Raw genomic sequence first — 17,366 nt, 5'->3', positions numbered from 1 at the left:
AAAAAACTAGAATAAGAAAGAAACACCAAACGTTTTCAAAGATTCCTTGCCATATATTCCAAAGTTACAATTATTAAACGAAAGATATTAAATAAAATAGCAAATTGGCAAGGAGCAAGTGAATATAATTATTGTTGAAAGGATTAGATGTAGAAAAAATAATTGCCACTTCTACTTTATGCAACTTACAGACTAACATGACAGAGTGGAAGTCAAGAGTTGCCAACTGACAAATATACTTTCTCGCTTCGAGTGTGAAATTGCCACTGAAATCGCCATTGAAATTTTATATGCCCGTGATTTCGATACAGGTAAAAGATAAGGATATAAGTGATACATGAAGCAGGATATTTAGTTGATAAGAGAACTGGGCGCCAACTATTTTTAGAAGCAAAAAATAGTCAAACAAAACAGAAAGTTTTTCAGAACTTTTTTGTACTTCGTGACCGATGTACCTTAGGGCTTCATAAGGCGTGGCTTGTTCCTCATCTAATTATGCAATACTTTGTACTGATTTGATGTTTATTTGACCAGCTATATTGGCATTACCAATTTCATTCGATTCATTTGCTTCCATTGCTTCTCTGCAGATAGTTTATCTCTGTAGTTGAATTTTCTTCAGAGTATTGTGGTATTCCTTTTGCTTTGCTTCTCTTTTATGAATAGGAAAGAATACCCCAGAAAAAAATAGAAAATGAGTATAGAAACAATAAAAATAAAAGAATAAAGAAAAAGACAAAATTGGAATAAAGCGAATAATAGAGAAAAATAGAAATGAAGCAAAATGAACTAGATTTCAAGTTAACATGATTTGTTCTAGCATCAGTTTCAAACGGTTTGAAACCATCAGGGAATAGTCGACCGGCACGAGTAGAGGGGGTAGCACTGGTAGCTGTATTATGTTCTCTCACTGAATAACTGTTTGCTGACGGTTTCTGACTAGTTTGACTGTTTGCTAGAACAAACCTATTATAATATAGGGGTATTACTGTAAAATATTGCTGAAATGTTATGATTTCATATAAACCTTGTATTATTTTAAGAATAAATTTTATGTTTTTAACAAATCAGTCATTAATATATTATATTTTTACTGGCTTCTATTCCGACTTGGATTGGGATGATGGTAAGTACAAAAATGTTCAATAATTAAACTTATAATTAGATAAATATGTTCTAAACTTAAATGCTTTACGCCATACAAATGTTTCTACGTCATATTCGATTTTTTCGAAATTTCTTGATATATGTATTTAGTATATAAATGTAGGCTTACGGCAGGGGGACGCGTTGGCGTATTTTTTCTTTAATATAGCTTTAGAAAAGACTATAAGAAATGCCGAGTTACACAATAAGGGAACAATCTTTAACCCTAGAATCTAGAAAGACCAAGGACCACATTGCATTACATCCGATTTTCTAAGTACCGTTGTTCCTAAAAATCTCAATACTCTGGGCTAATTAGCAAAATACAAGGAAAAGTTATTTACCAGCAATTTTATTGCTGGAATCGAATCTTATTATTGTATGTATTAATAATATAGGTGTGCAAAGTCCGCAGATAGTGTGCTACTTTTTTTATAAACAAAATGGCGCCCGAAAATCGTGTTTTTTTCAATTTTTGCTCTATAACTCCAAAGATTTTAACTTTAGACCAAAAACACTCAAATAAAAATTCACCGCAATTAAATTCTGCATAGAGACGTGTTTTTTCCAATTTACTTCGACGAAAACTTTCCCCGGAAAAAGCGGGTTTTTCCATCAAAATCTTTAATTTTCAACTAAACTTTTAGATAAGTAGTTGTTAATCAATAATTAAATAACTTGGTAACGTAAAAGCCCTTTCCGTATATATTATAATTCCAGAAGTCTATGGAAATTGAATGAACAATTTAGCAACAATTAAAATGTGAATTAAAAATTTACGGTCGCTATAATAACGACAATAATTATGATGCATAAGAATAACTATGATTTTTTTATAAAAATACACTATACCTATCTAATGTACTTTACAGAATTGAAATTGGACTATTTAATCGGCCTCAGGAATATTTTAAAATTATAAAAAATTTTTTGGTTTATAAACAAATAGAATATCTCGGGAAATATTAAACTAAATTAAATTGTGAAAACGGTATTCGAAAGACAGCGGCAGGACGCTTCTTCTAAAAGAAAAAACGTTTAATTATGACGAGAGGTTCCTGAGATACAACCGGTGAAAATTGACCGGAATTTACGGAAAAGATATAAACAATAGGATCATAATTTTCAAATCATCACCTTTTTATTTTTGTCCTCTTTCACCACACCAATTTTCATATCTTAAAATCCTCGATAACATATATTATTATAATAAAAACTATCGATAATACCTGTGAAAATTGCCAAAAATAGCAAAATTCCAATCAAAAATTAGGTTGGAGAAAATGTAACCCTCAAAGTTCAAAATCGGTATACGTTAAAAAATGCATTTTCTCGGCTTCCCATGGAGCAATTTCCTTCGTTCTTTTTTTGTTCCCTAATAACTCGAGTAGAGCCATCGAACTAACGCATTATTAAATGTCAAACTTGCTTTTGTTTTGTTATAATATATTAATTTATTTATAAGAACAGAAAATTACATATTTTTTCCAGTTGTAGGCTTTTTTTTAGATAAACTTACTACAAGTGTACCTTTTAAAGTTAAAAACATAAATATTCTCATTTGAAAGCTGTATAATTATTTAAACAATTTTTATTTAAACAAATTAAAATATTGTGTTATAATAAATAAATAAATTTATTATAACAAAACAAAAGCAAGTTTGACATCTAATAATGCGTTAGTTCGATGGTTCTACTCGAGTTACTTGGGAACAAAAAAAGAATAAAGGAAATTGCTCCATGGGAAGCCGAGAAAATGTATTTTTTTAACGTATACCGATTTTGAACTTTGAGGGTTACATTTTCTCCAACCTAATTTTTGACTGGAATTTTGCTATTTTTGGCAATTTTCACACGTATTATCGATAGTTTTTATTATAATAATATATGTTATGAGGATCTTAAAGATATGAAAATTGGTGTGGAGAAAGAGGACAAAAATAAAAAGGGATGGTTTGAAAATTATAACCCTATTGTTTATATCTTTGCCGTAAATTTCGGTCAACTTTAACCGATTGTATCTCAGGAACCACTCGTCATAATTAAACGATTTTTCTTTTAAAAAGAAGTGTCCTGCCGCTGTCTTTCGAATACCGTTTTCACAATCTAATTTAGTTTAATATTTTCCGAGATATTCTATTTGTTTATAAGCCAAAAAATTGTTTATAACTTTAAAATATTTCTGAGGCCGCTTAAATAGTCCAATTTCAATTATGTAAAGTACATTAGATAGGTATAGTCTCTTTTTATGAAAAAATCATAGTTATTCTTATGCATCATAAATATTGTCGTTATTATAGCGACCTTAAATTTTTAATTAACATTTCAATTGTTGCTAAACTGTTCATTCAATTTCCATCGCCTTCTGGAATTATAATATATATGGAAACGGGTTTTATTTACCAAGTTATTTAATTATTGATTAACAATTACGCATCTAATAGTTTAGTTGAAAATTAAAGATTTTGTTGGAAAAGCCCGCTTTTTCGGGGAAAGTTTTCGTCGAAGTGAATCGGAAAAAGCACGTCTCTATGCAGAATTTAATTGCGGTTGAATTTTTATTTGGGTGTTTTTGGTCTAAATTTAAAATCTTTGGAGTTATAGAGCAAAAATTGAAAAAAAACACGATTTTCGGGCGCCATTTTGTTTATAAAAAAAGTAGCACACTATCTGCGGACTTTGCATATCTATATTATTTATATATACAATCATAAGATTCGATTCCAGCAATAAAATTGCTGGTAAATAACTTTTCCCAAAAATGGCCTATTCTCCGATAATCAGCCCAGACTACAAATAATTAGTAGTTGTCGGCATACTACTGCCCTATTATAAATAGCATAATTAGCATTTCTATAATTTAATTCATTTCCTCATACTTTTATAAAAACTTAACAGTGGACTATAAATAATCCCCTTGAATACTTTCAACACCATCCCAAACTGGAAAGGGACGATATCGTTCATGTGTCAAATTAGAAAAATCTAAAAGAAAAAAGGCCAATAAGTGGGAAAAAACCACCATAGTTTGTTCAAAATGCAAGTATGTATGTGGTAAGCACAGCAATAAGTCAAAAATGTTTCTGTATCCTACGATGATGCCAATTTCACTGAAGCCGAATACTCCGGGTGAATTATAAATTCGTATCTTTTAACTGTTCCATTAACGTCTAGGAATAATATTAAAGTGTTATTTTTAAATTAGTTTAAATAAAGAAGCACGTTTTTGATTAATTTATGTGTGGATATTTATTGACCATCCTTGGTTGTCGCTGTTTCTACTAAAAGGATGGTCCTGCGAGGGTTAATAAGTCAACGCAGAAAGAATTCTGAAAGCCAAAAAAAATATATGGAATGAATAGAAATCTTATGAGAAGCAAGACTATTAAGTAAGAGAACTCTTCTGAAGTAAGTCACTTCTGGTGAGAAGTGAACTTCAGAAATTTGAAAGAAAAATAATGAGAACGATACTGGTACTGGGCCACAATGTAACAAGTAAGGGAGAGAGAAGAATGAAAACAAATTTGAAATAGTAGAAGAATTAAAGGGAGAAAATATAGTAGACAAAAAATCTCTTCGCTTAGAATGGATAGAATATACATATAGACGTCCACACTCAGATATGTTGAGAAGGATAACTAACTGGACGCCATTATGTCCCAATTGTAGAGGAAGACCTAGAAGAAGATGGCTGGATGATGTAAAAGCTGTAACAGAAATGAATGCTAAAGACTAGAAAGTTCAGTACAAGGACAGGAAGAAATGGAAGAGAATCACGACAACAGCAAAGACACACAGCAAGCTATAATTGACATAGAGGAGTAATCCACCTGACCCAAGAATAGGATTTTGAACGCCATTGCGTTAGCTATAATCCCTAGCAGTTGTAATGCTTAATGAATTAATGAATTATGTAATTGTTCTTTGTACAGTTTTATTTTATCAAAAATGAATAACCATTTTCAATTCCGTTGCAACACGAAACTACAGCCTCATTATATTCTAGTTCAGTCAGAGAGTGCTGCAAGCACCTCTACCGGTTTCGAAACTTATTAGTCTCTCATCAGCAGGCACATATGCTGCTTTCTCTGACCCAACCAGGACAAACCCGGCGTGCAGTCACGGATCATGATACTATGACAAGCAGATAAATCAACGCGCATGATGGTCTTGCATCCCTATCGCTCACTGTGACGTAAATCAGAGACAACTTTCCTAGCGCCAAGTTGAATTCTTTATTTGTGTTCATGTTCATTCGTGTTAATACAATAGTTATCTCTCACGTGTTGCTTCAAAACGTATTGAATGAGATTTTTGTTTATTCGTTTATGTAGTAAAAACTTTTATATTATATAGTTGTATAAATTTTGTAGTGAAAACGTTCAGTTTACTGTGTTAATATCACCTAATTTGTTTATCGAACGCAAGTTGCTCTCGGCTATCTGTACCTACTTTACAAATAAATAAGACTAATTTTTGTTTACCATGTATTGTGCAGTGGTGGGTTGTTTAAACAATAACAATAAAAAAAGTAAAACTTTTTCGAAGTGTCGTTTTTTCGTGTTTCCTAGAGACAAACACATACGTAAAGTGTGGGTCTCCAAGTGTTTTCAGCGAGACAAATTTAATGTAGATACCGCGAGAATAATATGCTCAAAACATTTTGCAGAAGCTGAATATTGTTTAAAAGAAAAACTATTGGGATTACCTGACAAACAAGTGGAAGTTACGAAATGATGCAATATCTTCTCTTCATTTAATATAGACCCCAAGTGCTAAAACATCGATTGAAAATACACGCAAAAGAAGAATAGAGATACGAAATGTATTAAAAAACATGTATTTTGATTTTATACACAATTTAACGACAGACAAAATGTTTCTATAGATACTAATGCCCATTTTAATAGAACTCTGAATTCGAAGTAACACTTTATTTTTGATAGCTCTATTTTGGATATATTTTTTACTACGAATATGGTAATGAAATGTGTTCTTTTCTTTATATATTTAACTTTTATTACAGAGAAAATACAAATGAACTACACTGAAATGTCAAATGTGTTAGATCAGATTGCAGAATAAGCAGTAGAAGAAACTTGTGACACAAAATTTAAGAATATCGCTACTCAAATTGTACCTATTTTTAAAATCTACAAATTTACATAATACATATTTGTTATGATCTACTTAAAAATTATTTAATTTCAGTGAAAACGATATAGTCAAAAAGCGATGGAACAAATAAAGAATTTTCAAACTGAAAATAAAAAATTGAAGTAGAGAGAAGGAGGAAAAAAGTAATTATTGAAAGAATTTTTACTAAAGGGCAGTTAAAAAATTAAAAACTAAAAAACAAATTAAGTGGTCAATTGAGGATATTGCTTCAGCAATTTCTTTGCACGCTGCAGGGGCAAGGTCCTATCGTTTATTAAGAAAAAGAGGCTACCTCCTTCCAACTGTAGGAAAGTTAAGACGATGGGATTCCGGATGCTAACGATAAATCGTTTACTTGGGTAAACCACGTTTCTGAGGGTGGTTTACTAAAACCAACCCTGGAATTTGTAACTAAATGTAGTGAACTGGAACATATTTTTCGTACTTATAATCACAGTACATTAAAAATTAGTAAACATTATCTGAAAACCCTATTAGAAGCTGCAAAACAAGTAAATCTCAGTGACGACGTAAACTTACTTCTTTTAGATGTAAAATGTATTTTAAAATAAGGATGCTAAATAAAAATATTAAAGATAATTATAATATCCGCAAGAGAAAAATCGTAAAAATTGTCAAATAATATCATAAATAAATAAATAATAATAAATAATATTCACAAAGTCTGAAGTATGACACGCTTTTCGTTTATTTTTCAAATTATTTACGTTTTACCGGCTTTGTATAATATTTAATTTATGTCTTATAGCTTTATTTATTTTGTTTGTAATGTACACAATCAAATCGTAGGTTCATATATTTCTATAATTAATTTTACAAATTAATTATGCATTTTCAAACCACGTATTCACATAAAGTAACTAGTTATGAATTCTTAGTGCAACATATGGCATCAAGGGCCACTCGCCGTTAACAGTTCAAGTTTCAAGTTACTCATTTATAGTAATGAAACAGCCTTGCCATATGATTCGTCCTCAAAATAAGTTACACACAGGTTCCCTGGTTTAGTCTCGCAGTGACGTCATGCGCCAGTCGATTGAATTTAGAATTGCAAGTGTGAATATCTTCCTGTCATAGTATCATGGTCACGGATTGCAACGGACGAAATGTTAGGGATGTCCTAGCGGCAACTGCTAGCAAAAGACTAAGTTTTCAATCTAATAGCACATAAGACAACATCATTGAAAACAATGGGAACATTCTCTGGTTACACCTCCGAGGCTTCTAAAATTTGCAAGCCATAACGGATGCTGAGACTAAAGAAGATGAGGGAATTTTACAATTTATAATTCACGTCCCATCTTCTCAGCGCGGTAAAGTTCCGAGAATGGTTCCCTTCCCTGATGAGAGACTAATAAGTTTCGAAACCGGTAGAGGTGCTTGCTGCACTCTCTGATTGAACTAGAATATGATGCGGCTGTAGTTTCGTGTTGCAACGAAATTGAAAATGGTTTTTCATTTTTGATTTACATGTTTACTCTGATTGGAGTACGAAGGGAACCATTCTCGTTGGAACTTCATCGCTCTGAGCAGATGGGACGTGAATTATAAATTGCAAAATTCCCTCATCTTCTTTAGTCTCAGCTTGTAGAAGCCTCAGAGGTGTAGCCAGAGAAGGTTCTCATTGTTTTCAATCTGGTGGGAGGTAGAGAACGTAATATTTTTGATGTTATCTTATGTGCTATTGAATTGAAAACTTAGTCTTTCAGTTTTATTTTACTTTACAGTTAGTACTTTAAATATCAACCATAATTGATCTACATCTTCGTTTCCAGGTGTCGCTCTAAGTGCTCCGCCGCCAACAAAAAGAATAACCAAGGAACCGATCCAAGTGACACGACCCGAACAATTCCAAGCCCTGATGGCCGCTCAAATGTTACCTGCTCAACCGTTACCCCGTCACATCGCACAAATCAACGGCAAACCTAAAATCGCGCACATGACGAGAACGGGTTCGGGTAGGAAACAAGTCATCAGTTGGATGGACGCTCCGGACGATGTATATTTTAGAGCTACAGAGGCTAACAAGTAAGTAGAATCTTTTATTTTTTATTCATTAGATTGCCGTATTTACTCACAAAGAATATATCACCTATTCGGATGTTTAATCTTACAACAGCACTACAGACATTATAGGCTCTTGGCTTCGAAGGTCTTGATTAGATTCTTCCATTTTTTCCTGTCCTTCACTTGTTCTCTCCAGTGCCTTGTTCCCATTTCTTCTATGTAATTCCGGACGGCATCAAACCACTTCCTTCGTGATCTCCTTGTTTTCCTGCGAGCAGAACTTTTATGGCGTTTCTTTCTTGTGACATTCGTAAAACATGTCCAAACCACCTGTCTCTGTGCCTTGATTTTCTGTGTTATTTTGGGTCTCTTAAGACGGATCCACATCAATAAAAATTTATGTTGTACGTTGTATTTGACGCAATACTATTTCACGAAAAAGACTATAATAAAATACTATTTCACGAAAAGAATGTCAAAAAGAGATGGAGAAAGTATTTTGACAGTTTATTAAATGAATAATTTGACAGACAGCCTGTGGAGTTAACGGACAGTAATAGCAATGGTTACCAGAATAACAAACGAGGAAGTGGCTCAAGCGCTTCAAAAAATAAAGAAAGAAAAAGCAGTCGGACCAGATGATATTCCTGGAGAAGTATGGAGAGCATTGGGAGAGACAGGAATAAGTTGGCTAGCAGGTCTATTTAATAGAATTATGGAAGTTGGACCAATGCCAGACGAATGGAGAAGCAGTATATTAGTACCTGTCTACAAAAACAAGGGAGACATACCACAATGTACAAACTACAGGGCTATAAAACTACTTAGCTACACCATGAAAATATGGGAGAGAGTAATTGATAGACGGATACGTGAAGAAACCGAAATATCCGATAATCAATTTGGCTTTATGCAGGGCAGATCAATAACAGATGCAATTTTCTTTGTAAGGCAACTGATGGAAAAATACAGGAATAAAGAGACCAACGCTCATATGGTATTCATTGATCTTGAGAAAGCATACGGTAGAGTGCCTCGAGAGATTCTGTGGTGGGCACTCAATAAGAAAAGAGTCCCTGGCGAATATGTAAAGATTGTGAGAGATATGTATGAGGGAGTAACGACTAGTGTTAGGACAGGTGTGGGAGAGATGGATAAATTTCAGGTGAAAGTAGGATTGCACCAAGGCTTGGTGCTTAGTCCTTATTTATTCTCATTAGTTTTGGACCAGATAACAGCGATACTACAGGATAGCATTCCATGGTGCCTAATGTATGCTGTACAATCAGTCAGGGATCTATTGTGTTTTCTTTCAATGAGAACATGGTCTATTTGGTTTCTCGTATTCTCATTAGGAGAAATCCAGGTTATTTTATGTACAAATCTTTTCTTGTCATTTTTCCTTTTCCCCTTTCTTCTTTCGCCACTTTGCTTATACGTTTCTATATTTCTTCTTTTTCATCGTTAGGTATTTTAACTAGTTTTTCACTTCCTCTGTTTTTTTTTTTCAATCATTGTTTCCCATTCTATAGCATATAGATTCTCCACAATCGCTGTGGTCTTCCGTAATTTTACTTTTATTTGTAGTTCTCTGGCTATGAACTTGTCCATTGCTTCTCTTATGATTGTCCGTTTGTGTCCATACTTAATCCTGATATCAGGTTTTTCTACTTACTGTATTTCTCTGTGTTTCAATAATTATTTTTGGCTTGTTCCTTCCTCACTTGCTTTATTTGGTTCATCATTTCTTCATTTTCCCATAAGTTCTTTCATCATTCTAATCATAACATCATTTTTATCTTTGTCTTCGTCTTCTTCACTTCTCTGTTGTGTGATTAATTTTGTGTTTAAAGATAAAGCTCATTGTATTTTAAATTATTTTCAGAAAAATTAGACGGCAAGTTACATTAGCAGAACTAAGGAGAGGAGCCAGGAAACCGTGGAGGCAGTTGCGAACCAAATTGGACGACCTGCAAGTGGTTGTGTTGGATTGACAGTGAATCCAAATCTACAAACTGTAAATTAACTTCGCCAAGTGCTCATTGTGCCGAGGCACAGATTTTAAGCGGACATTTTTGATAGAAAATAGGCCAGTCTGTGGATAGTTATTACGCGAATCAGTTCGGTTCATCGTTAATCCATTCACTCACGGTAAAATATTACAAAACCTCCGAATTTTAAAAACCGCTTGAATTGAAATGAAATTTGGCATACACATAGATAACATGTCAAAGAAGAAAAGTGATATTGGGCCGATGTGTGCTTTTGTCCTGAGAGTGAGTTTCACCCCTTAAGGAGGGTGAAAAATATACGTTCAAAATAAGTCCGGAATTCGATAAACTGACTAATTCTAAGCAACTTTTGTTCTATAGAGTTTTTCACTAAGTCACTACTTTTCGAGTTATTTGCGAGTGAATATGTTCATTTTTCAACCAAAGAAACACGTTTTTAGACGGGTTTTCGCAAATAACTCAAAAATTAAGTATTTTATCGAACAAAATATTCATAGCAAAAATATAGCTTATAAAAAAGTGAAAAAAATGGTGCATGTATAAAGTCTGTAGACTCATAGACGCAGAGTTGTAGCTAATGAAAAGTAGGTTGTTATTCGTCAAATTCCAAATCGAATATTTCATCGTGAAATAACCAAAACAGATAAAACTTACAGATCATATAAACAATACATAACTAAAGTAATTTGTGAAGCCGTAACGATTAATTTCGTTTGGAATGCTAATTAGGGGGCGATTTTAACGTTTTTTTTTTACCAAAAAACTTGCTTACTTTTTTGCGATAAACTTTTTAAGAAAACAAAAATAAAGCTTTTTAAAAAAAGTACTTTAAAAAAGTTGTGATAAGTTTTCCCGAAAAGTGCTTCATTTTTGGTTATTTCACGTTGATATATTCGATTTGGAATTTGACGAATGAGAACCTACTTTTTATTAGCTACAACTATGCTTCTATGAGTTTACAGACTTCATACATACACCATTTTTTTTTTCACTTTTTTGTAAGATTTATGTTTGCTACGAATATTTTTTTCCATAAAATACTTTTCGAGTTATTTGCGAAATACCGTCTGAAAACGTGTTTTTTTTTTGTTAAAAAATGAACATTAAACATCTCTATAGAACAAAAATTGTTTAGAATTAGTCAGTTTATCCACTTCCGGACTTATTTTAAACGTACGTTTTTTCACCTCCGGGAAGGGGTGATACTCACCCTAAGGGCAAAAGCACATATCGACACAATATCACTTTTTTTCTTTTAGGTGTTAACTATGTGTATGTCAAATTTCATGTCAATTCAAGCGGTTCTTTAAAATTCAGAACAAAAACCGTGAGTAAATGGACAATCATCGTATTTTTGATAAATAAAATTGTTTTGTTAATGAAATCTATGAGTTGATACTTTTTGAAACTTTAAAATGTTTTAGGTAATATGTTTGTCTATTAGAATCTTCACTTTTGTTGTTATATTCAGTGATTTTATTTGTTCTAATTGACAAACAAGTCACATAATGCATTGGTTTATTAATTGTGATGTTTCCCCTTTCCTCAAGTTACCTTGTTTATATTTAATGAACTGAATTATATCTTATTGTGATAAAATGTCATGTCTTTTGCCAAATGCCGTACAGATTTGGTAAGTCTAATTGTCTGTCATCATAATGATGTAGTCTTCTCAGACCATTGTTGGACCTCTAGGTCTTTTATATTTTACACTTTTGTCGATTTCACAGTTTTCTTTAATAACTTTTTTAAGATCAATCTTTTTATATTATGAGTACCTTTATATCTTTAAGTACGTCTATTACCTCTCGTATTCGCTGTTTTAACAAATATATAAGTACCAAAGTAACACCTTATTTTGTTGCAAATTAAGTATTGTCTTAACATAACCACTCTGATGAAGATACTAAGTTTTAGTAGTGGTTTGTCAAAGTTTTATGTTGAATTTGAACAGCAATTCGTTGTTCTACTCTTATACGTACCATTTGTAATACCGTTTACCATATTCAAATATGCATTTATTTAGAGAAGCGAGCGTTTTTGAAATCCAAAGGCCAAAAAATTATTGTTACTGGTTTTTGGCGCATGCGTGTTTCTCTTGTAGCAGCGCCAATCTCATTTAACAGCCACATCTCATATACACGTTACATTATGTAACGGGTAGCTTTTAGACACCACACTCAGTCAAACACAAGTTTAATTTAAATAAAAATAGTTCGAAATAAATTAATAAGAAAAAACTTCTATGTAATATGTTTAATAAAAATAAAATACCAATCCTGGTGTTCATTGGAAATGTCATCCTACGATCCACTGTTGATTGGAAATGTTAGGAAAACTTAAACAAAAGGACGAGGTATTGGTCAATACCCAAACATTAAGGAGAAATACTAAGAAATATCTCTACTTGGTCTGAGTTAGACGTGGCCGATTTTAGAGGTGCGATCTCTAGTGCTCATCGATGGAAGTGGTGGGTCTATGGTAGGAATGCAAGCAGAGAGTCAATCAGAGAGAAATGCTGGTCTATTATACTCTGGTGATTTTTCAGTATTTGCTTTATGGCGAATATTGCATCTGTACACGATCTTCCAGTACGAAAACCTTACAATGTGTAGCCTTTATACCCTTTTAAAACGTAACAAAAAACACGAATGTCCTATTATCTTGCTGTAATTTTATAAAATTTTACTCTCGTATGATATACAAGGTGATTCAGTGAAACGGTACGATTTGGCAACGCTGCTGACGATAAAATAGAGGAACCGCGGGCTTGCTACGTAAACGTTGTGAATCTAGAGTAGAGAGTGGGAAGTTCAGGTATCATGGAGACGTGGTCGGGTGAACAACGCGCATTTGCTGTGAAAGCTTATTACAAAAATGGTGAGTTTTGTGCCTGTACAACGAGCGTTTCGTTTTGACTACCATTTCCCGCCCCGCGCTGCAGTTCCGTCTAACATGGTTATTAAGACTTGGGCTAGGAACTTTGAAAGAAGTGGTTCAACATCACAGAAAAGAGGTGGCAGTGTCAGAACTGCTCACACACCACAGAATATTGAAGCGGTGCGAAATTCATTACAAGCGAGTCCTCGAAGATCCCTGCGACTACGAAGTTTAAATCTGGGATTAAGCTATACCACTACTAGCAGAATTGGATAATCAAGAACGTTAAGGGCTTGCACAATCTGGATTTTATATAGATGTACTGGAGATCTTTATACAAAATTCAGCTCGTATTGGTATAGCTCAATCCCAGATTTAAGCTTCGTCGTCGCAGGAATCTTCGAGAACTCACGTGCAATGAATTTCGCACCGCTTCAATATTCTGTGGTGTGCGAGTAGTTCTGACACTGCCACCTCTTTTCTGTGATGTTGAACCACTTCTTTCAAAGTTCCTAGCCCAAGTCTTAATAGCCATGTTAGACGGAACTGAAACGCGGGATGGCAAATTGTAGTGTAAACAAAACGCTCGTTCTACACGCACAAGACTTTCACCATTTTTGTAATAAGCTTTCATAGCAATTGCGCATTGTTCACACGACCACTTCTCCATGATAACTAAACTTCTCACTCTATAGATTCATAACGTTTACGTCGCAAGCCCGCGGCTCCTCTATTTTATCGTCAACAACGTTTCCAAATCGTACCGTGTCACTGAACCACCTTGTATTTTACCAATAACTAATTTTAATTTGTCCTGTGATTTCGATAATCAAAACGAACGACGAACGAAAACATGGTTTGAAAACTTTTCACAGGCGTGGCCTAAAACATAATCTTCAACATAAAAGAAGCAGACTTGTGCTTTTGTGGTTCTAGGTTATGTTATAAACCAGCGTGCTTTTAATCACCTCTAGCAATATTGTGAAACTTTCATTGGTGATGACATTGGAGGAAACACTGTAATATAAAATAAAAACGCCCATCACCTTATGTTTAACTGTTATAACCAGATTTATTTATTTTATATTGTATTAGTAAAATGGCGGTACAGCTTTTTGTTGAAAGTCACTAGAGTATTTAATCAGATTCTAACCGAGAATTACCATTGTCTTTATTAAATAATCACTTTTTATGGTTGTATGGTCATTTCTGTATACAGTATAGGAAAGAATTTAACGTAGTTATGCGCTTTCAATGAGAGCAACAGAGAGAAACGTATTTAAAACGATATCGAAGATATAAGAAGGCAGGGCCACCAAATCAATTCGTTTCGTAGGTATGTTTCTGTAAGATCAGAAATAATACACTCCCCGGCACAAAATTCAGAAACTAAAAATTTTTGATTAAGTTTGACAATTAATAACTTTATTATTTGTACTCCGATTTTTAAGATCCTTGCATCAGTTTGTTGATCAGTTTACATGACGTATTGATATCATTTGTTATTATTCAAAGGTATTCAAAGTTATACTATTCAAAAAAGTTATAAATTGTCAAACTTAAACAAAAATATTTAGTGGCGGAATTTTGTGCCGGAGAGTGTATATTTCATTTTTTGTAAACGAATGATGAACAAATTATTTAAAGAAAAAAACTTAGTAAAAAGATATTCACTGTTCAGTTAATGTGAACTCAACTTCTTGCAGTTTTATTTGACCCACTTTTTTCGGAAGGAATGCTTTTGGTAAATGTAGAGGGTTCTAAACTTTGGTGCGTCCGACAATTGGAATACTCTTAAAAATTTGTCAGACAATATTGCAGCAATAGCGCTACAACTCAGGTCGGGCTCTGGCCTCCTTCGGCATCTGCCTCCAAATTTTTTTGCAGAAATTGCTTGAAAATATCTCAAATAATAATATTTGAGTTATCCTCCCTCTTAAAAAGGTCCGGAACATTGTTTAAATAATCAAAATGTCAAAAAATGAAGGAAAAATTCGATTTTTTTCTTCGTTTTTTTTTATTATAACTTTAAAAGTATTCATTTTCGAGAAAAGTTGTACTGACATAAAAGTTGCGTAATTAAGTTTCCTACAATATAGAATTGGTTAAAAATTTAAAAAATATTCACCCTTGTTGCAAAATAGCAATAATTGCGAAAAAAACATACAAAAACAAGTATTCGCATTTTACGTTTTTCAACCATTTATGCTACACTTATGACCTTCATATTTCACCCAGAAAAACAATACTGTAAATTTCATTAAGATCGGTTCAATAGATTTTGCAAAATAAATTTTGCAATCCTGCTTTCGCAAAAAAAAAATCATTTTTTCAAAATGTTACAGGACGGAAAATAAAGCAGATAGCAAGTTGAAATTTTTTTTGCGTATAGAAGTGTACTGTACCTTTTATTTGCAATTTGCAAAATTAAAATTGATTAACTACGACGGCGTCAGGAATTTTTTTAAATAAACATTAATTATTGGTGCTACGCGCAGGGCAGCGATAGTTTGCTCTGATTGGGCATTCCAATGACCTTTGATAATGATTGATACATTTTAATTTTTATTACATTTCGATAAAAATAAATAAATTTGTTTATTGCAAAATAAAAACACATACTCTATCCTTTCAAGTAACACACTTTTTAGCAACAACTTTCTTTGTTCATATATTTTAACTTAAAATTATTATTTTTAAACATATGCAATTGTTAAAACAATATTTCACAAACAATAATAAAATTAGTTTGATTTTTGTGGAATTAAAATATTAAAATACAACAAAATATAGAGTAAGAAAATAATATATTAGATAAAGATTGGAAGAAATAAGTTTGTGTGAATCGAACACCGCTGTCCTGATCGTAGCACCAAAAATTAATTTTTATTTAAAAAATTTCCTGACGCCGTGGTAATTAATCGATTTTAATTTTTCAAATTTCAAATGAAAGGTACAGTACACTTCTATAAGCAAAAAAATTCAACTTGCTATCTGCTTTATTTTCAGTCCTGCAATATTTAAAAAAAAAATGAATTTTTTTTGCGAAAGCTGGATTGCAAAATCTATTAAACCGATCTTAATGAAATCTACAGTGTTGTTTTACTATATCATAAAGTTTTTCTGGGTAAAATATGAAGGTCCTGTAGCATAAATGGTTGAAAAAAGTAAAATGCGAATATGTACTTGTTTTTGTATGGGTTTTTTTCGCAATTATTGCTATTTTGCAACAAGGGTGACTATTTTTTAAATTTTTAACCATTTCTATATTGTAGGAAATTTAATTAACACAACTTTTATGTCAGTATAACTTTTCTCAGAAATGAATAGTTTTAAAGTTATAATCAAAAAAGCAATAAAAAAATCGAATTTTTCCTTCATATTTTGACATTTTGATTATTTAAACAATGTTCCGGACCATTTTGAGTGGGAGGATAACTCAAATATTATTATTTGAGTTATTTTCAAGCAATTTCTGCAAAAAAAATTGAGTCACCTCTCAACGTCCATCTCAAAACAGATGCGCCGTGGACTACTAAGCGTTCTATTAGTGTTCTGTCATTGTCCATTCTTATGAGGTGACCTGCCCAGCGCAATCTTCATATTTTTATCTTTATTATCTTTTACTGAATGAATATTTACAGTAAATTCTTCAGCGCATGTTCAGCACATTTATCAAATTTTTAAGTAAGATACGATAATCTAATAGTCACAGCACCAGATGAAAGCATGTTTTGCATAATACAAGTGCCATAATTGAGGTGCATAGTACAGTCAACAACTGTTTGAATAATCTAAGAAAGTATTATAAAATTGCATGATTTTTTAACGATTATTTGTATGGAAATTGTTTGTTCAATTGTTATGGTTAGATTCTGAATTAAATACCACAATTTTGTACATATACAAAAACCGGTATGTATGTTGGGACTATTTTTTAAAATGTCTTCTTTTTGTATGTATATATAATTTGGAATTTTCGATAAATTCATATAGTAATCTAAAAGTTGGGAAAAATAATGTATTGTTAACAATTTCTAAGTCAATTGATTAATGTTAATGCGAATATTTTAATAAAAAATTGTACTTCTTTTTACTATTATGATTTTGTACATATTTCCTAGTTATGGTTATTTTGATTTA

The 17,366-nt window shown here is 32.5% G+C and overlaps 1 protein-coding gene across 2 annotated transcripts in view; it reads left to right on the top strand.

Annotated features, from left to right (window-relative positions):
* LOC114324672 (metastasis-associated protein MTA3) overlaps positions 1-15,933 on the top strand; it is a 131,215-nt gene extending 115,282 nt beyond the window's left edge. The window contains exons 9-11 of one of the 2 annotated variants that reach the window (XM_050642377.1): positions 1,098-1,126; positions 8,100-8,352; positions 10,217-15,933. In XM_050642377.1, the coding sequence (XP_050498334.1) occupies positions 1,098-1,126; positions 8,100-8,352; positions 10,217-10,325 (391 nt within the window). In that variant the 3' untranslated portion in view covers positions 10,326-15,933. The remainder of the gene's footprint in view (positions 1-1,097; positions 1,127-8,099; positions 8,353-10,216) is intronic. The other variant, XM_050642378.1, reaches the window with a different exon arrangement.
* The last annotated feature ends 1,433 nt before the right edge of the window (positions 15,934-17,366 follow it).

This window comes from Diabrotica virgifera, chromosome 2, assembly GCF_917563875.1.
Source record: "Diabrotica virgifera virgifera chromosome 2, PGI_DIABVI_V3a".
NCBI lineage: Eukaryota > Metazoa > Arthropoda > Insecta > Coleoptera > Chrysomelidae > Diabrotica > Diabrotica virgifera.
Note: the sequence above shows the minus strand (reverse complement) of the source record. Positions and strands in the feature narration are given on the sequence as shown.